This window comes from Centruroides sculpturatus, unplaced genomic scaffold (genome assembly GCF_000671375.1).
Source record: "Centruroides sculpturatus isolate CEXI.00-Female unplaced genomic scaffold, Cexi_2.0 scaffold788, whole genome shotgun sequence".
NCBI classification, from domain to species: Eukaryota; Metazoa; Arthropoda; class Arachnida; order Scorpiones; family Buthidae; genus Centruroides; species Centruroides sculpturatus.
In genome coordinates, this window is record NW_019384922.1 from 243,314 (window position 1) to 266,116 (window position 22,803).

Consider the following 22,803-nt stretch of genomic DNA (forward strand, 5'->3'; position numbering starts at 1 on the left):
AGAGCACCAACCTCATGCAGTTTTGCTCATGGATGCTACACCAAAATATCATATAACTCTTCCAATGATTCTTTTCAGGGCTGGCACAGCTTCCCTATCACCAAATGTCACCACATGCCACTGATCAAACTTACTCATATTTGGTTGCATTGAAAGCTGGTTGACTAACACAGAATTTGTAAAATCAAAATTAATCTGAAAAATTGGACATTTTAGTTTTTGATGCAATAAATGTAAAAGAGTGCAGTTGATCATTGGATAGTCTAATGTGATTAATTAATCAATACATACTGGGATCTACATTAATTGAAACTCAAGCTGAATTCCTATCCAAGTTTTTAGTTGGAAACAATGGATTGAGTTTTGGCAGATTATTATTAATATTAATCTATATTAACAATTTGGGTAAATATTTGCTACCTTATGTTTAGAATTATTGTTAAACTATGATAGTACATATGATAAAGCTATAATACTAGAAGTTTTAAATGCTGCAATTGGTTTTTTGTAGGTTTTCAATAAAATAACGATAAGAAAATCAAATGCTTCTGGTAAAAGATTATTAGACTGTGGATAACCACAACATAATAATACTGAATGGCCAGGCAGTTAGTGATATTCCAACAGAATTTACCTACTTCAGAAACAAATGTAAGTCAGTAATAGAAGTTTGTCATTTTACAGGGAATGAGTGGAGGTATTAATAAATTTATGGTATAGTTTAATAACTCAATAAGACCATTTATTTATCAATGTTCAGTTAAATAGCTCCTTATCGCTGATAAGGTCTTTTAAAGAAAAACAGGTAGAAACAAATTTGTTTCCTTCAAAATTTATTGACATGTGAACTCACACAATACATTAAGGCTATTTAATCATCTACAATTTTGTCTATTATTAATAGGACCAATATATAATGAGAAAGAATGAGTAAAGGAGGAGAACAATGTCTTGATTTGACTATAAGCTGTGTTGTCCAAATCAGGTTTGAACAGATTTTTGCAGTAGTAGGCTATTTTATATATTATCTGTCTATTAATCTTAATTTATTAATGTATTAAATTAACTTTGTAATGTCAAGAGATTTAAAACTATAACAATAATTTACATTAATCAGATGTTAATTTAATCATTATTTTGTTTGAAAATGTCAATGAAATTGAAACATTATATTTGCATTTGATAATAATTTAGTTGTTTTACTTAAAAATCTATATTAAATATATAAATTATTTTCTTTCTTGTATTTAGTGATTCATTTGAATGCTTGATTTAAACTTCAAATCAAAAGCTAAAGCATTTTAAATGCATTAGAACAAATAAATTTGCAAATTAAAAAATTTATAAAAATAAGTAAACAAATAAGTTTTTTTTTATTTATATTATTTGTGTAAATCAATAAGAAAATTTATTTTGTTAATATTTCTTCTTGAGTAATTGTTATATTAAGTACTGTACAATGTTACAAGTGAAAAAACACCATAGGTTCAGTTTGTAACAATATTAATATATTGTACAGGGTGTCCCAAAAGTGTGAACACACAATGTCTTTATGGATAATGACAAGTCAAAATAAACAATGGAACTATATGTTATGATGCCTGCTAAATCCTATAGTGACACTTTGAGGTAAACTTTATGGTCACCATTGAATTTGGCACATATCCGAACATAATTCCATTGTTTATTTTGGCCTGTCATCATCCAAAGACATTACATATAGCCGGACTTTCGAGACACTATAATCTGACTTAATATATTATTGAGATTTCAGAATTTAATTTAATTCTAATATTTCTTATGATGATTTTAGTTAATTATTAAATATAAAAAAAAATAAAGTAAAAAATATTAAGTGGAAAAAAGCCAGTTATCTGTTAAAATCTAGTCAACAATTGATATTGATGTATTCATTCTAAATGAAGAGACAAGCATAGTAAGATAAAGACAAGAATAAAGTAAAATAATTCACTATAAATCTAATCTAAATCAAAATCTGACAAACATTAAAATCATTAATTTGTCATGTTTTTCATATTACATACGAATATAATGACCATAAAGTATTTTCATATTAGTTCATCTCTTAAGAGACTCAGAACACAATTTCAATAATAAACTCAATAGTTGATAGATTGGATATGATCAAAAAAGTCACAAATCAGAAGTACATACTTAACAATGTGATGATTTGCTTCAAGGTATTAAGAAAGAAAATTAAATTTCTCAATTCCATCTTACAAGAGCCAAAGACCTAAAACTACCACTACTGCTTTAGTGATTTCCAACAATTGACCTGAAAATGTCCAGAACATAAGCAAAAATTAGAGTTTGTAAAGATAATAGAGAAACACAGAAATAATTTCCAATTCACATATAGATTTTATGGTCACTCAGGATATGGTGTTTACAGAAATAAATTTATTTTTAATTGATATAACATAAGATGCCTAATGCAATGAATTGGAAAAAACAGACAATCTAAAATTTTATCAGTATAACTTATTATTACACGATAATATATTGTTAAATTATATTGCTCAATACATTTTAGATATATGACAGTATTGATGATAAATTATTAATAACGATGGACTTTAAGATAACTTTGAATTGTTTTTTCCCCATCATCTTTTAAGCAAATTTTTTTCTATTTTAATTTTAAAAAGCAAACATTGTATAATAATTTTCATATTACATTTAAAACAACTAAAAGAAATCTTAAACACTTTAAGTGTAAATAATCAGAATTTACTTAATAAAATTTAAAATTGTAAAAATAATATATATATATTGTATAAATATTTTATACTTGAATAAAATATACAGAATATTTCAAAGAAAGCTTTACAACTTTAAAATAGTATAAATTTATTCACAGGACATACACACAATGTTTAATGTGTCATAATACAATGTAGTAAAAAAAATTCAAGTTTTATTTCTAATAGTTATGTAACTTCCATTGGCATTGCTTCCTGTATTGACATTGCTTCATTGACATCCTACCTAGAAGTTAATTTCTTGCCATAGAATTTCTATATCCCTTCTGCAACCATGGTAGCTATTTGGAATTTGGAACTTGGTACATTTCCAGGTAAAGGTGGTACTATACACTATCTTTAATGATACCATATAAGAAAAAAAATCCAGGAAAGTAAAGTGGTAAGGCCCATAGAATGAGGTAGCCACGTTACCTCAATCTCTGCACCAATCCGAGAAATACTTGTTGAGGGGTTGCACTATCTTCCTGAAAGTGTATAAGTATCTTATTATCTTGGAGAAATGAAAGTGTCTTTCTTGGTCATCCTCAACTAATTGTGTAATGAAAACTGTTGGAACATGTCCAAATGTATGATATCTGTAATCATCGTCTCTACGAAAAAGAGGTTATTTCTTTTTCTTTGCTGGCAAAACATATTTACTTTTGGGTTATCAAACATTCCAGGGAGTATGCAGATGTTTACTTCTCTAAATCATGTAGTTGTAAGTATTGACTTCACCACTGACATTAAATGTTTTTATCACAGAAATTACAGAGTCCAGAAATCCTTTATCTTCTATCCATTGCAACATTTGCAGACAAATTTCTTACAAACTATTTTATCTGTACCTTACAGGTGCAGATAAGGTGAGTAGTTGTGCAATGGAGGATTTGTATGCATTTAAGTATAAACATTTTCATACTCTCCATACAGTCACTTTTTCAAGATGTGTTGTAGACTTTATGTAAAGTTCTCTCTAACCTGTTCCATAGCAGTGTCAAACATATGGTTAACAGGGTGTCTTGGCATAATTAACAGAACATCTACTCTCAATAAAGTTCTTGTGCCACAAGTAATTTGTAAGCTTACTGAGAGGTTTATTGTTATACTAGGTGTGTGTTTGTCGTCAAAAATTTCTGAAAAATTGCAGGGAAGTTTGTGCATTAGGGGGATTGATGCTGTTAAATTTTGGTGATTAAAAGTCAATGGGGTGGGAAGATAAATGGGGTTCTTATGTCATATCTCAAGTATAGTCAGACTTTTTTATAAAATCCATCCCTATCCTCAAAATTAAGCTTTTTCCCATTTTATAACAATTAAAAATAAAAAAATTTTTTAAAATAAAATATAACAGATAGTGCCACACAAACAATTTAAAATGTTGCTGAATTTTTTGTGGCCAGATAGCAAAGTTTATACATATAAATCAAAATTTTTCTTCTGAATAATTATCAATCTTTGATATATCACAAATGATTGATAAAAATTAACTATTTCAGAATAATTAAGAAATGATAAGTTATTAGATTGATATATTTAAATTAATATTTCACTAAAATAAAATTACATATATCAGTTTGATTATGATCAATCAAATGAAGTTTTAATTCATGAGTAACATGTTGCACTCTTACTTTAAAAATGAAAATGTAGGGTTTAGAAAAGTACAAGAAATTGTTTTTGAACAACAATAATTAATCCTGGTTTTTATGACCATTACATATTCTTCTTGCTGAATAAAATGATTAGCAATATAATGTTTATCATCATGTTTAAAAACATTTTTTTGCATCTTTCTAGAAACTTGCATTTTTTAACTCACTTTTGAAGCAAAGATTCTTAATCTTTCCTGTTACTCTTTTTTGAAATGAAAATAATTGCTTTATACTTTCAAAAAAGGAAAAGACATTACAAAATATTTTATAACTCTAAAAATTAAAAACAAAATAAAATCCACACTATTTAAAAGAAATTTAAATTTCTTGAAAAAATTTTTAAATATATTTTATTCTAATCAAATGAAAATTGTTCTAAATAAATAAATTATAATTATTTTACTTTAATGTAAAATTCATCAAAGAGGTATCCCTTGATTAACACGGTTAATTAATCGCTTGGATGCTACTGTGCATATCAAACCAACATTAATCAAATACAGTATCTATGTTAGTAAAGACAGTTGGTAAAGCTGTGTTAATTAAAATTTCTGCTGCATATATAAAGACTACTGTAATTAATTTTGTGGGTTAATCAAATCCTTCATTAAGCAACAGATACATGTACTGTACAGTGGAACCTCTATATTCGTCATTAATCTGTTTCTAAGGATCTAATGAATATGGAATATGATGAATATAGAAACAATTTTTCTTATAATAAATAACTGATATTCAATTAATCCAACCCTATCCCAAAAAAAGTATAAGAATAAAAATTATGTTGTTTGTAAAACTATCTTTATTGTACTAAATAAATACAATATAGTGGTAGAAGAGGAAAAACAGTATTATTAATATACTTCTTCTAAATAATAATACTATATTATTGTTTAGAAAAAGACATCAATTAAAACATTAGGCAATTCCAATTATGATCATGTCTGTTTTGCCAATGATTCAGTAGCACTCAATAAAGAACCTGTCCAGTGTTGTGTGTTTTTGTCTGCTTTTTAAAACTTTTCTGAAGTAGGCAATTACATTATCATTGAATGTATTTGTATTTGGTTAACTATAGCAACATTTGGGTGCACTTTGGAGTGATTGGAACTTGGTTTCTTGCATTGATTATTTTTCAATAACTCAACAACACACACAATGACAGCACAAAGCAGACTGATTAACTACACCTAGTTATTTTTATTGACATTGCAATACCGGAGAATATCCACCAAACCCTAATAAAGGGGCCAAAGTTTATACCTTTTCCTAACCAAAATTATTCACAACTGATACCGCCTATTATTGCGGCCATAAAGAGCACAAAAAGTCCAGATTTGCAACCTAAATTAGATCTTTCTACGTTGACTTCTATAGTACCAATGTATTTCCCTAAAACCATGAGGGCAAATATGAAGACTCCAAAAATGGTAAAATCTTTTCTTGAATCGAATAACTTAAAACTGTTAGTAGCCGACAAAGACAAATGTTTTGTTCTATGCACAAACAAAGATTTCCTCAATAGAGCTAACGAATTCCTCAAACATTCCAGATCCATAGTACTAAAACAAGATCCTACTTCCACTGCGTTAAGAAAAGTGTGCAAAGTTATTGCATTACCAGGAATTGTAGAATCTTTAGCTGGGCCTCTCAATCCTACAGCTAGCTAACACAGCCAGCTGAACATCACAGGCATACAATTGCAGTGCACTTCTGGTGTTGGAAATGACGACAAATACAGAAAATACTGACAAATACGGAAAAATAAAAAAGTCACCAAAACGTGATAAATATTGAATATTATGAATATAGAGGTTGACAAATTTAGAGGTTCCACTGTATATGACATTTAGCCTTTTAATTCTAAAATAAAAAAAATAAAAAAAAATACAAATGTATTCATAGAGCTACTTCAATTTTATTCCAGTGTACTGAAATTTTTTAATAACTATTCCAATTAAAATAAATGAAAATTTTGTCCATTCAGTTTGAAATAGTTACAAGTGTTAAAAATATATCATAATTGTGCCTAATATGTTATATTTAGATTATAGCAATTACTTGACATCTTGATTAAACTATTTGTTAAAAAAGTAGTAATAAAAATTACAAACTTTTCCTGTATATTCTGATTTGAGATTTTTCACATTTAAATCAAAAATTAAATTTAATATTTGAATTCATTCAATATCCAACAAACATTTAAACCATTCAAACATCTTGAAATGCTGATTATGTTTGACATTAAAAGAATTGAAGGATTTTAATTTTATTTCTAATCTAATTATAAAAAATCCTAAAATCATTAAGTATAATCATCAAAATTTATAGAAATCTTTTCTATAAAGTAAAAATTAAAAGACTATAAACTTTTGTAAAAAAGGGAAGGCACTGAGGTCGGCGTTATGTGTGCCTTCCCTTTTTTACAATATAATATTTTGGCGTGATCGTCAGCAAATTGATCATTAACACTCAAAATAAACCAGCAAGCTGATTTACTAGTATACCAGATGTAAGAAAATTAATTTGTAGNAGGCATACAATTGCAGTGCACTTCTGGTGTTGGAAATGACGACAAATACAGAAAATACTGACAAATACGGAAAAATAAAAAAGTCACCAAAACGTGATAAATATTGAATATTATGAATATAGAGGTTGACAAATTTAGAGGTTCCACTGTATATGACATTTAGCCTTTTAATTCTAAAATAAAAAAAATAAAAAAAAATACAAATGTATTCATAGAGCTACTTCAATTTTATTCCAGTGTACTGAAATTTTTTAATAACTATTCCAATTAAAATAAATGAAAATTTTGTCCATTCAGTTTGAAATAGTTACAAGTGTTAAAAATATATCATAATTGTGCCTAATATGTTATATTTAGATTATAGCAATTACTTGACATCTTGATTAAACTATTTGTTAAAAAAGTAGTAATAAAAATTACAAACTTTTCCTGTATATTCTGATTTGAGATTTTTCACATTTAAATCAAAAATTAAATTTAATATTTGAATTCATTCAATATCCAACAAACATTTAAACCATTCAAACATCTTGAAATGCTGATTATGTTTGACATTAAAAGAATTGAAGGATTTTAATTTTATTTCTAATCTAATTATAAAAAATCCTAAAATCATTAAGTATAATCATCAAAATTTATAGAAATCTTTTCTATAAAGTAAAAATTAAAAGACTATAAACTTTTGTAAAAAAGGGAAGGCACTGAGGTCGGCGTTATGTGTGCGTTTTTTGTGTGCGTTATGCGTGCCGACCTCAGTGCCTTCCCTTTTTTACAATATAATATTTTGGCGTGATCGTCAGCAAATTGATCATTAAGACTATAAACTTCTTACATCTATCTAACATAGCAATGATGATGATTTCTGGGCTATGAAAATAAAGTTCTTCTAATATGTTTATTACTTGAAAAATGGCATGTACTAAATGCAACAGTATGCTAGAAATTATTATATTTTAATTTTTCTGTAAATATTCATATGCCCTGATTAAGTAAACAAATTAAAATAGTTATTTTTAATAATTTTTACATATTAATTTCAATCATTTTATTACACAATGAAATGATTAAAGCTGGCTACACACACAACTGCATACTTGAATGGTATGCATAAACATTCATTTTACAAGTATACGTAACTGCCATGTAGCCACCACATGACATAAGTGTACTTGAACAATGCCAGTTTGAATCACATCATTGATGAATCAAAATGAAATACTTGCTTTATTCGATTTGGTTTTAGTTTTAAAGAAAAAAGCACAATGAAAAAAATATAGCGTAGGTATAGACTGATTAATGAAAAAGAAACACAAACTAATCTATCAAAAGAATTGAAAATATATCCTTGTGATTGGCATAGTTACTTACAAACAGAGAAGAAACTCTGAAGGAAAAAGGAATCCTGAAATTTACAAACCTATCCTCTGATATTACAAGAGGGTATGTTTGTAAATTTCTTCTGCACCTGACCCAGAGTGCTGACTTTCCTAACTTCTTTCTTTTCTGTAATTTATTCCTAAGATATTTATCTTTCATTACTTTATCATTATCAGTACTTGGGTCTATTTCCTTTAACTTTTCCACTAGTCTACTTATCCAGCATCTCTTCTCCCCTTGTCATGATAATCCTTTGATTTGATATGCCAAAGACATGGTTTGCTTTGATAAATATGAATAAATTCTTCAAATACTTTGTATTTCCCTTTTTGGAGTTCTTTCATCAGACGTGAAACTACACACACACACACATATATATATATATACAGCAACATTGAGTGCTCACTCGTGACTAATTTGGACATGCACCAGTCTTCTCAATACACCTTCAATCAGACTTGTGCAAATGCAGTATAAAAATTCAAACATTTTTACATCACTTGTACAGTTGAAATACTTACACAGTATTGTTGTATAATATTGAAAAATCAATAATTTAATTACTACTGATATCAACAGCACAATCAGGAGAAAAATAAGGACTCAATTAAAGCTCTGAATGATACATTTGGGGCCTTATCAAAGCTGTAGAGCATACTCACAGAAACATAATGATGAGAAATAAAACAAAATTGGAAACAGCCTTATAAAAAAGCACTGTAATTGACTTAATTATTAACTTTATAAGTAATAAACCGGCAAAAATTTTTGCCCTTATTCGTATTTTCTGGTTACACCACTTATTGACATTGATTTGTTTAATTTTAACCAGATTAAAAACACTTAATACAAATAATGGCTATTATAAAGTAATTTAAAGAATAATAAGAATTAATTAATAAGCCTACCTACCCAATAACATAACCAAGAATGACCAATTGTATAAATCGATTGAGAATTCCAACAGTTTTACTCTTGATATTTACAAATTTAACTGTACTGTATTCAAATATTATAGATTTTAGTAATTCGTATGCCATAATTTATCAATTTCCACCTCCTCGAGCACAAAAAGCAGGATAAAAAGAAAGATAACGAATTGATTTCAGATATATAGAAAACAGAAAGATCACGTGGAACAAACACGCACACTTCTAACAGCTGATTGAAACGCCCCCTAACCGCCCTATAGGCATAAACACGATTACAGCACACACATGGAAATGACAGCAGCACAGATTAAAACTCCTACGTCACAGAAACGTAATTTCGGATATCAACGCCATCTAATGAAGTTTTATTGTATAAATTCGGTCAGAATATCAAAGTTAAATGTATTCTAAAATTAATTATTAATTTTTGAACAGTAATATTTTTAATTATGTCTTAGTGTCCACAGGGTGGAGTTTTAAAAAAGTACCACTTATGAAATATTTTAACGATTGTCGGCCGAATGGCCGAGCGGTCAAGGTGGTAGTTTACCGCTCTGGGGGACCCTGGATCAATTCCGAATACGTCGGAAAATCCCCAGAATATTTATAGGGGGTGATCCGTTCGGATATATCAGGGCCCATCCCTCAACACCTGGCCGAACCCATAATGGGCTTATTAAAAGAAGCCCTTTAGTGCCCACAGGGCGGAAAGGATTGATATAAATATATTAATGATATTTAAACCTCGCCAATGGGGCTGGCCACAAGAATTTTTCTGAGTTTACTTTATTCTCTTGGCAGATCGTTCATTTATTGCGTTGTCTTATCTATCAATTTAATCCAATAAACTCGCCAACTTTTGGAGAGTTTATTGTTTATTTCAGAACTTTTCCATCCAGAAGTAAAAAATTAAGAGAAATTTAACGTTTTTTTTTTTAACTCCAGCAACATCACGTTGTCGCCTATTATTGAATTTGCTTTAATACAGTGGTTCTCAATGTTTCTCGTGTCACAATTCCACATCATGATAGACCGCGAACTCTCGCAGAGTTCCGCAGACCCCTAGAAGTTTGAAAATTTAAATATTTTTATCAAATTTCAAGTGTATTCCCGGAAAATGCATTGAGATATAGGATTAAGTAATAAAAAGTGTTGAGATATAATTTTTATTAATTTATCTGTTGACAAAACTATGACACTCATTTTATTACTAGCAGTTAATATCTTATAGAACATTGCAAAATTTGACAATATGGCATCCACATTATTTTGATATTTCAGTAATAAATACTTCTACTAAAGACACCATAAATGCCCGAATAGAATAAGCAATTCGTTTTTAAACCGTAATATTAAAGAGATGATTATTTAAAGACATTCAAATTACTATTTCTAGAAATAATCTGATGAATAACACGTACCAAAATAATATTTAGTCAGCGGCTTCAATACTAAACTGATCAGGAAAAGAAATATTGAGACATTTTTTAAAAAGTTATTATTGTGATTTCAATTATCTAGAGATAACTGTGAAAAAGTTACAGATATGTTAAGAAATAAGTTAAATAAATTCTACACATTAGCCGCAAACAGTTAAATGAATTCCAGAAACATAAATACTAAAATGTCTACTTCATATAAATTCTGCAGAATTTCTACAGATAATCTGAAAAAGTTGTGATATTCTGCACATTATTACTGTACACGCTGTAATAGTCTGCAGTTGGTGGAGTATGGAGTACTAATATAGCATTGATTTACCCTATTAAAATTTTAAAAATCATTTACTAATGGAAAATGCTTTTAAATGATGCGAATTGATACCAATTATCAGGAAATGATATTAAATGAGATCAAATGACAAGTCATCTGCTATTATTTACGAACTTGTATAAGTGCGTGATTAATGTAAGATAAATTTTATGAAGTTAGAACTTTATTTATATACAGTGAAAAATAGAAACTCTAGAATAACTGCATTCCAGAAAATATAAACCTTGTGTTTTTTTTTTTTTTTTTTTTTTTATTTCCTTAAAATAAATATTTAACACGAAAGTATATCGCTATTTAATTTTTCTGTGTTATGAAACATAAGTTTGTCTATAATAATTAAATACAGTATATAATAAACATAAAAGTATTAAATTTATAAAATAAACGTATCTCTTGGCAAAGTATTATATACAGAACGGGATGTTTTAGGTTCGCAATGATAATAAAGCATCGATTAAAGCATCATATTGTTGTTTAAAATATTAAGTTACCGGTATATTTATGGATTTTTTAAACAACATATTTTTCCACATTTTTGTAGAAAAATTTTTAGTATTAAAACTTTTTTATCTATTTCTTTCGATAAAGCTCTATATAATCTAAGGAAGAAGTCCATCTGTTTACTTCGTACCTGACATCACTGGTCGGATAGCAATGACACGTGTTTATTTACGTCATGGTTGATCCTATTTTCATCCGTTCCCTGCTGGTAGCATCTCTAGTTCTAATAATGAATATTTTTAAAAATTTAAAGAAGTGCTTTTTATTCGCATAAATGTATTAAATATTAAAAAAATAAATTTTCTTCAATTTTCACAGTATTCTTGGCATTATGCAACCATAAATAAACGCGAGGGAGCTCGGAAAGGCCATAAAAATTATAACTAAGAATATTTCTAAGCATGACTTTACTATCTCAGACAGATATATAAATGATTATAGTTATGGTCTGATTATATGCCAGGTAATGCCATCAGAATGCCCTTAAAATCGCTACTCTAGTATCTTATGAAAAGACACGCAAAAAATCACTACGTTCAGAATTTTCAGTGTACATAGGTCTTCAAATGCCAGGCATGCTTGCACAATGCAGTCAAACACATTATGTGAGGTTAATAGTTTGAGAAAGGCCACACCATAAGGTTGAGGAAAGGACAATGGCTATTTTGCCGAACTGACCACCATCCGGACCATTTTGAACTGACTGCGAGGTGGTGCTGAGAACAGTTAATGCATGATGGCACACATATCTGATGGACAAACTCTGGATGAACTAGATAGATAACCAGAAAAGACGATCTTCTGATTGCGAGCAAGCACAAAACATCTACATTAACATCGTTATCTAACATCTAGAGAAAGGAACTAGCCTTGCTACAGAATCCTGTCACTTCTTATACCATTGGTAGGTAACTAGCAAAGGTAAATTTCAAGTTATTTGCGTTATTCTGTAGACAAAAAGCGCAATTGCCTGAAGCCCCTATCAACAAGGAACCCGACAACCAATTTTTTAAAATAAACTCATTACTGTAATAAGAATATCAAAATTTAAACTTGGCCATATCTAGGACCTTAGATATACAGTGGGGAGAACACGCAGGGTACACTGGCATAGCGCAGCGGTCGCGTTAAAAAAAACAAACGAGGATACTTGGGGTTTCCCCAAAAAATTTCCCCAAAGAATAATGTTTGAAGTCAACATTATACACGGATCCTCCTAACTCAAATTTGCTTGGACCCCCATGAAGCTAAAACACGCCATTGCAAATTTGGATGCACTACAAGCACTATGCAACCTGCCAAGAGCATCCAACATCGCCTTGTTTTATGTCTTTGAAAACGATTTTCAAGTTCACGTAAAATGGAATCACTTTTAATCTTCATAAATTTAAATGAAACATAAAAATTACCACAAAACATAAACGTTGATTAATTACTAATTAATTAAAAGCCACCTTGGTGGAAGCAACGATGAAAAAACCGAGAATGTGATTACAAATAGAGGAGTAGACGAAGCTGAGCGACCGATGAACAAAAGGAACGATTGCATCAGCACATTTCTGAAATGGAATTTCGTTATCAGAGACGATAGGGCCAAATGTATCTATTATTTATGGTGAAATTTGTTAACAGTTGAACACTGGTTTAAATACAGTGTGAATGCCCGTATAATATAAGTTGCCTTGTCCATTTATAGACGATTAAACATTAGCGTAACGTAGTCTTTAACACTTTCTACTCCTGTCCGTCGAGTCTTATCACGCGCGATCGACACTCCACCATCCATTCTGCAACTTCTGGGTAGCATCGTCCCAAGTAGTCGACGACAATCGAGGTGCTATCGTTCGGAGTGATGACAACCACCCGTTTGTTGACGGATGTAGGCGACTCGCGCTCTCCGCTCTCCTCGACATCTTTCGGAAGCACTCAAATCACTCGAACCGAAGCGGAAGACAACGAGGCGCTTTCTTCCTGCTTATCATCGGCCGAGCTGTGCCACTTCTTTAATTCCTTAAAATTATCCATTCTGCAAAAGAAAGAAACGACTATTATGAAAATGCGACATGTATTCATTAAAAGAACATTCGTTTTATTAATTTAATTTAATGTAAATTGTAAGATTTTTAATGAAGAAATAATTTTAAGAATATGATAGATGATCGTCTTAATTATAACAAATATTATAATAAAATCTCTATTAAATATAGTAATTTTAACTTTCCAACGATTTTTAACGTTCGATATATAATTAGAGAAATCAGTTTCTACAAATTATACAATTCTGCCCATTGTCATAACACAAAACATTTGTGAAAATAGAGAAAATAACCTGGAATTATTCTATTTAATGAACGTTTAGATTATAACGAATAGACTATAAATTTCATATGGGATATGATGTGTATACAAACTAATGTAATGTATTTATTAATTTCGATTTTGCTTTAACAATTCGATTGGATTTGGTCTTAACGTCATTTAACAATGACAAGAATAAAAATTATGTCCAAAAATAAGTGGAAAGACCACATTGGTCGTCTCTGAGAAGAAACCGCGCAACCACCGATCAATTGTTATGCAAATAGAGATTTGTCGGAAAATCATTGACACTAATGCGATATTCGGCTTAACAATCTTAACCCTGGAATACTAATCATATTTTTCGAACGCAAATACTAATCATTAGTCGTTTCGACTACCTCTGCTTAAAATGCTCTTAAAAACTATTTATGTTTATTAATATTGGTATATTAGACTTTTGTGATTTTTATTATGATTACCAATTATAAATGAAACAAAAATAATTTGGTAATATTATTATTTATTTTAAAAAAAAACAAGTTTTATCTTACCACTAGTATTTTTTGAGATCATAATAAACTGTCTCATAATTATTTCTTAAAAGTTTAACAAAAATAAAATAGCTTCTTTTCTTTTTCTTAAATCTACTATAGGAATATCTAAACATGCGAATTATATATATATATATATATATATTTGGCGCAGTTAACACATTGCTACTTTCTCCAGAACTTCCAGGCACCAAGTCTTCAATATTAGCCCTAAGCTTCTTTTGCAGTGTTGGGACTGATAGGCGTTTCTTCATGTAAGGATTCACAAGTTTCATATGTAAATCTTTCATGAATTTTTTTCTGTCATTGTGTAACTAAAAAACAAAATAGAAACACTAAAAATCACGATAATAACAAATGCGTGCCAATCAAAAATGTTTTTTCGCCCTGTGTGCACTAACAGGAGGTTTTTTTGTTTTTGTTTTTTTTTAGCAAGCCCATTATGGATTCGACCAGGTTCACAAAGGGGCGGCCGGGTGGTAAGGGACGAACACGACATATCAAGACTAATTACTCCCGAAAAATTCCTGTTTTTTTTCGACCCGTTTGGATTCGAATCCGGATTACCCAGAGCGGTAGGTGCCATCTTGATTCATTTGGTCCATTACATAAAGGTAAATAAAATTAAAGATAAAAAATTCCGACGAAATTGCGCATTTATACATTTTTAAATAAAGAACATATGAAAACAATGAATTCAAAAATTTTAAGTTTAGATAAATTTTTCATATTTTGTTAATATTTTGCCGAATTACGTACTGTATTTATTTGCCATTAAAACGTGGCCTCTAGCGGCAGATTTCAAAAGTAACTTCCCGACCTCGCGTGTTTGTTGTGTATGTAATCGTGTTATAAACAAGAAAAACGTAAAGTTGATTCGTGAACTTTTTACTATACGTATATAAATTTTAAACATATTGTAAATAAAAGAAACAATGATTTCATTAAATATGACACTTCGTAAAGCTTATAATGCAAGTTTATGTAGACAAACGGAGTTTTTAAGAATACAAGTAAGGCACATTTTGTTTTCTCATAACGAATTTAGTTAAATTTCAAATTCTGACGTAATTAATGGTAATTTTTATATACATAACTAATATCTTAACACGAGTAGATAAGTGACAGATTCTATAAGGAGTTCGTATTTCACTAGCGTGATGTCATTGCAAGACACGTGCTTTCTTACAATTTAAACAAATGTAAAATTTATGTTTAAATTGTAATTAATATAATTATATGTGCGCCATATACGTGACTCAATATATTATAATTACATACAACTAGGCTCTGTCACTTGGGACAAACTAAGATCATGGAACACCCTCTTGTTCTGGAGGTTTGTACTAGGTTAATTCACATATGTCTGTGCCATCGCTAGTCTGCCTTCTCCCTAACAGATCTTTTCTGCTCTGCATCTTCCTTACTTGGTACTGATAAATCACTTCTTGTAATTTATTTTTAAAATAATTTTCTCTATAATTCAAATAATTATAGTGAAGCATATGCCTACTCATATCTAATATATCTGTCAGGTATGATTGCAGATGTTTCTTAATTTTCATGCTCTACAGCTCTTGCCATTGGGACCTTCAGAGCTGTAGAGCATGTCCATTGGAGCAAAAAAGTTAAAGTAACCATACCTCTAAATGTGACCCTTCATGAGATACAGCTCCTTGAAGTCAGCTGCACTTGATCACAAGTCGCACTGCGCTTCAAGCAAGACTATTGTGTTTAACTATTTAGCCCCCACAACTATGCTGTCTTTGAGTAGCCCATTTGACTGTTTGTGGAATACTTGATATCATATAGGGTGCATTTACTTCTGAGCTAATAGTGCTACTTCTGAACACCGGAAGTGATGTCATTAGCATGTGTATTCTTGCTTACATGTCCAGTACGAAAGTAAATGCAAACGCTAACAAGAAATATGGCAGTTTTCTAAAATGATATTGTCAAAGCTGCTATTTTAAATGTTATGTTACAGATAGAACTACTTGATTCCGAATCGGACGAGGATGATTTTATTGTGGATATAATTGTAGAAAAAATGAAAAAAGAAAAGTAAGGTCAAATAAAAAAGATAGAAAGTTTTATTGAAGAGACTCTATCTTTTTATAAGCCAACTGATTTTAATTAAACAACCTTAGACTTACAAGAGAATGTTTTGAAATTCTCCTCTAAAAATAAGCCCAATTATAAACACAGAAAAATTAATTCCTTTTGAGAACTCATGTCTTCTCAAAAGCAGCTTTTATGCTGCCTATGGACATTGGCAAATCAAGAATCATTCAGGTTTGTTTATACGAAGTAATATATGAAATTAGATGCAGTATATAAGAGAATAGTAGATTATACATACATGTAATACATATTTAAAGCAATTTTTTTACCCAGTGAATGGATGTGATGTTGTTCTTTTGTGGTGTAACTAAACCGAGTTCAAAATTAATAAATAATTGACAAATTAATTGAAATAATAAAAAACATTTTTTTTTTTCCTTTCTTTTCTCTATGGGTATTGATGATCATTTTAATATGTTTAGACAGACTGCGTGGAATATTTTAAATAAAGTTGTTAATTCTTTCTTACAAGTTAGTGTTAAATGAAAATTAAAATGATCTCTTGGCCATCACAGAGCAGGATGACGTAAGAATAATGGAATTTTTTATACCCAGTCTGGTTTTCCTGGAATTAGAGGCTCTATTAATGAAAAGCATATGGTTATTAAGACATCAACTAAAGAAGCAGTAGCTTATTTCAATAGAAATAAGTATTACTCTGTCATCATACAAGTTTAGTTTGTAATGAAAAAATGTTATTTAAATTTTGCAATTTCTTGAGAAATCATTTCCCATATGTAAGTGAAAATTTATTCAAGTATACAAACTTATATAATTTTGGATTATTATTAATGCTGTTCATTTCTTTACAATTTATTTAATGCTTCGAACAAAACATTTCTGAAGATTCCAAACACGTATAAGGTAAACCTCACTTTTAATCATAAACAATGAATCAAACTTAATTTTTTTCACATTAATTAACTCTGTTTATGAAAAAATATCATCTAAAGCTATTGAATCTTACAATGAAAAAAAAAGATCATTGTAAACATTTTACACAACAAATAATTGAAATTTACCAATAAAAATACTTTCTGCCGTTTATTTTTCCAAAACTAATTCCATTTTTATTACTTTGTACAGAAAGTAATTTTTTCATGAGAGCAGCCATATTGAATTAGTGTAAAAAGCTAGACAACGAACTGGCTAGCACTCCGAGCTTACCAATTTCACTAAACTTGATGTCACATAGCTTGAAAGTAAATGCCGATGAGTGTGGTGCTCAGACGAAAGTATACAGGCTGAGCATGCTGACAGTAAAATTAGCTCAGAAGTAAACGCACCCATAGTTTTAGGGGGTGTGGGCTTATCCCCAACTGGGCACTGAGGTGTGAGCAACAGCGATCACCAAAGTGCATGACTACATGCAGAGTGCTGGTCAAGGCTCACTATTGCTCACCTTGATGGCACAGAGCATGGAGAATAGGCAGTAGTACTGGTTCAAGGTAAAAACTGTTTTTGGTTGGTAGAAATTAATGCATTTATTATTTGTTATAGACACTGCAATTTGCAGTGTCTATAACATAACTTGCTTGCAAGCGCGACATCTGCAAGCAAGATGGTGACCAGAACTGTTGCTGTTGAGTTCCACATTTGGAGGTGAATATCTTGCAAAGAGTTAGGTATTGGACTTTTCTTTATTCTTTGCTGATAAATATCATTAAACTGTTTGATCACTGTACTATCCTGATTGTTAAACATGTGATAGGCTTAGCAGAGCATACAGCATGATTTCCTATAATGCCTGGAAGTAGGCTTTAGGCTGATTTCAGAGGGCTATATCTTGCAAAGAGTCACATTTAAAGGTATGGTTTCTTTGACTTTTTTCTCCTATAGGCATGCTTTACAGTTCTGTTAAGGTCCCAACAGCATCATTCACATTTTCAATCTTACCCATGTGTCATCTGCCCTTAGTTTTATCTCTGACATACATAATGTATATAAATAGATGAAAAATTTCAGAATGTCTATCAAAGAAACCCACAATGTCACAATGAAAATTAAGAAATTAATAAATTGTACAAAGAGCTGAATTGATAGAAATAGAATAGTTATTACTGGAGCAGATAAATGCAAAAGCATGGTCTTTGAGTTGCAGTCTTTTTATTTAAACTTCTAATGCTTTTGGTCAGTTGATTGACCATCTTCAGGAAAAATCAAATAATTCCAATTTATAATGAACAAAACCTATTTTAGAACGTTTTAAAAATTTCTTAATTTTAAGAATGTTCTTGTTTCAAATTAACCAAGGGTAGGAATAATCTGGAAAAATTGCAATAGTGTGTTAAACAATCATAAAAGATGGATTTGTACAGTTCTATATGCAAAGATATGTAAAATTGTGCCCAAGGAATCAAAAAAACTGGAAAAAATTCCATTGACCAATAAGTTAATGTATTTGTTAAATTAACAATGTTGTTGCTTCTTACTGTATTCATCTGCTAGAGAAGTTCCTCGTTATTTATAAAATCATTGTTAAAATATTATTTTGCTTATACTATTTGAAATCTGTTTATTTCAGATTTATTAATGTATTTTTAAATCAATATTTACAGAAGATCTTGAAGCATTAAAAAAAATACACACTTTCTGATCATTTACATAAATGTTTTGTTTTCTGCTGCTTATCAATTGATTTTGTTTGTAATAAGAGGTGTTAATTTTATTTCAACTTAGTATAATAGTCACAGAAAAATGGAAAATTTATATATGTTATGAACTAAGTGATTAATATGGACATTATTCATACTGCCCAGTCATTATGAATAATGACAAACCCACTGGGACACCCTGTTTTTGGAAATATATCCTTCCATTAAAATGGAAGTAATTATTCTCTGTGATAAAGAGCAAAGCCTCATGGATCTCCAGAACTTGTGCAGTGAAACATTTCTTGATAAGTAATGATAAGTTAGTGTACATAACTGCATCAAAGTGAGGCATAGAGGGATATAATGCAACAACATCTATTTTATTAATTTTATATTAATTATGAGGCATGTTGAACACAATGTTTTTGACTTCCTGTTCTCCATATCTTACCCATCGTTATATCTGAGACATCCTGTTAGCATGGCAAGACATGAAGGATGCTTTTCTAGCATTAGAATGTTGTCTCACTAGTGTATACTCTTCCATCAATTTCACCTGGGAGAACGAGATTGGGGGAAAAACTTGTGTGTAGATCTAGACATCTCCAGGTCATAAGTGGGGTTGGTTTCCTCCATTTTCCAGTATTCTCCCTGTAATTCCTGCCACAACATTCCAACCTCTGCAATATATCAACATGGCCATAGCTTCCCTTGTCAGAAGGGCTTTCCTAATACTTTCTACTCAAATTATTACCAATACAGGTAGCCCTCGGTTTATGCCGCAGTTCCGTTCCTACAAAAGCCGGCACAAATCGAATCGGCGTAAAACGAACCGTATTTATAGTGAGGTGTAGGGTTAGGTTCTACATAAGTGAAAAATAAGCTAATAATTTTGTTTATTAATACAATATAATACAAAATACATAAAAATTTTTAATTTTTAAAATGTATTTTATCATAAAATAAAGTAAAATGTTTTTATTTAAAAATTTTATTTTCGAATTTCTTACATTTTTCGGAAAAAGTATTCATCTTTAATTGTTTACATTTGATTTTTTTCATTAAGAATTTCGGAATATGGTTGAATATGATGCTCCTTTTTACATTTGCACTTCGCTCCCAATATTGTCTAACTCACAAACTTCATCCGTCAAACTTTCCCTAGTTGAAAGGATACGTTAATCCGACGTAGAGCTACAGAAGAGCAAAAACACTGATTGGTCGACCATCGGTTGCCATAGCGCATATATAAGGTCAGTTTGAGCAGGAAAATTCAAAGTGCTAAGGAGAGATAAATATCGTCTGGCCAATGAGAAGTAGATTTGTCTCACTAACAATAATTTGTGATCGCCGGAAGTGCTATTGTGTCGTAAGGTGTTTTCCTGAATGAACTGATACGGGATAAATTCATTGGCGTTATGGATTCGGACGCCATTTATTGGACTGTTAAGTTTAATATCTTGATTCGTGGGTACCTAAATGTTTAGTATTTTAATATTAATTTAATGCAAATGTATACATACCCAATAATATTAAACAGAAAAAATAAATATATTTAATACAAATCTTTGTTTTAACGAATGTACAATGTCGCGGCTCGGTAAATACTACGTCAACACTGAAATGAAAATCAGTCTAGCATAGGGAAAATCAGGGAATTACATCTCGAAACGGCGAATTGAGCAGTGGCGTTATTGTGAATTGGCGTAAATTGAACAGGCGTAAACCGAGGGCTACCTGTATTGAGCTTGATTCCATCCATTCAGCAGTGTGTGTGGCAGGCCAAGTACAACCACATCCTAAACACAGTCAAAAGGTTGCTCTTCCCCACCATCAGTTTGCAAAACCCAATGGACTGTAGTCCAGCCTTCTTTACTGTATTGTGGTTACCTGTCAGCCCATATATCTTGTATCTTTAGACAAAATTTCTTATATTTACCTATTTCACCTTGCCCAACTTTATGGAGGCTTTTCTGCAATGATAGGGATGCACTTTTGCACCTGGAAAAGTCAGGAGTATATTCAGTATCTTTAGAAAATATAACAACTGGGACACACCTGCTATATAGGGACTACCACCAGATGCTGTCCTCTCGATTAGCTGAGCACCAGCATTCTGTGATTTGGGAAGATGTGACACTGAATTGTTCAAGATGGTTGTACAACATAACCACACCCCACTTTGGGACCTCTCTGTACTACCTAGGAGCTGTGGTGAAAGGAGCTTAATGTTTATTTGGGAGTCTCTCTTCACCATGTTATTCAACTCGTGCAACTCCCCCACCCTCAAGTTGCCTGACATTTGGGTCAATTTGTACAAGCATATAAATAATGATAACTGACTGCTTTTCTCCTCTTTCCCTACCTCTTTCTCTGTGGTTGTCTCCACATCTTTAAGTGCTTGCATGTAGATACTGTGTGATTTTTAAAAATGTTTTAAAAATTTTATGTTCAAAGTTTTGTATTTTATTTGATTAATGTTTTTCCAGTTCTGTACTTTAAAGGTTTTGTTCTGAAAAAACGTTCGATTTGAGTTGTTTCCTGATGACGATGCTTATGTAAATGTTGAGAGCGCTAGCAAAGGAATTAAAAGTTCTTTAATACGGTCTTCTGTTGATTTATTCTTTTCTCTCAAATTGAATAACATTAAGCAGATAGGACAAAATTTTGAGAAATTGATATTTTGTGTACTGATGTGATTTGTGCATGTAAGTGCAGTGTGTATTTATGTGATTTCTACTGTACCATACTCACCATATTTATCAATTTTTCTTATGTGGTCATGTATAACATTTATTATTATTTACATGGGGGTGCAAAAGTAGATATAAAGTTATTGTTATGGAAAAAACATACAGGGAGAAAATAGGAAGGAAAAAACATTTATTTTTATGTACAAATTAAATCAGAAACAAGTAAAACGGCAAAACCGTATTTGGGACTAGACTATGTCTTGGAGACAGAATCACTTTGATGCTCAAGGCAGGTCTCGTTCTCATTCTCCTATCTTCTTTGATATTGCTGCTTTTGGGTGTGATGGTTCAAACTTCGCCGGCCACAACCACGAGACCGTCCACGATGCATCTTCGATGAAATTAACCTATCTAATTTCAAAATTTCTCTCTGTTGCGTGTTGGCTCGGGTTGAATTTTTGTCGATGCATAACGAAAAGTTCCCGTTTTTGAAAAAAATAATCGTAGCTATTGTATCGTCCAAAATTATTTTTTTATTTTGCACAAACAATATACAGTTTAACCTGATTATAATGTCATTGAATGTAACGACAACCCTAATATAACGTCAAATTTTTATCAGTCCCACGATTTTATTATACTAGATAATGTTAAAAAAAAACCCACTTGTAATGACATAAAACCGTTTTAACGTCTGAAGCACTCCCAAATTTACAAAATTAGATTACAAATTTTATTTAACATAGAAGAAACTACGTGTTCAGTCCTAAGGTCAGAGTTCACTTCTTAGAATGACAGCGGGTAGTACTCTCCCCTACCCAATTTCGGTTGGGTGAGGTGGCTGTTTTGCCTGTTTGTAGAAGAGGGTTGCCATTTTGGATTTTATTTTGACTCGATTCTTTGTCTCCTGACTACCTATGAGTCTGGATTTTTTTTATGCGCAAATGATTTGGGCATGTAATACTAAATTAAAAATCTTCTAATCCGAATACCGGTATTCTTAT

At 30.7% G+C, this 22,803-nt stretch overlaps 2 protein-coding genes across 2 annotated transcripts in view; one reads left to right on the forward strand and one right to left on the reverse strand.

Moving 5' to 3' along the window:
- LOC111631873 (P2X purinoceptor 4-like) overlaps window positions 1–9,559 on the reverse strand; it is a 36,313-nt gene extending 26,754 nt beyond the window's left edge. The window contains exon 1 of the mRNA XM_023376210.1: window positions 9,243–9,559. Coding sequence (XP_023231978.1) covers window positions 9,243–9,370 — 128 coding nt within the window. The 5' untranslated portion in view covers window positions 9,371–9,559. The remainder of the gene's footprint in view (window positions 1–9,242) is intronic.
- A 5,635-nt stretch (window positions 9,560–15,194) lies between these two features.
- Window positions 15,195–22,803, forward strand: part of LOC111631870 — a 68,203-nt gene continuing 60,594 nt past the window's right edge. Inside the window, exon 1 of the mRNA XM_023376207.1 lies at window positions 15,195–15,401. Coding sequence (XP_023231975.1) covers window positions 15,324–15,401 — 78 coding nt within the window. The 5' untranslated portion in view covers window positions 15,195–15,323. The remainder of the gene's footprint in view (window positions 15,402–22,803) is intronic.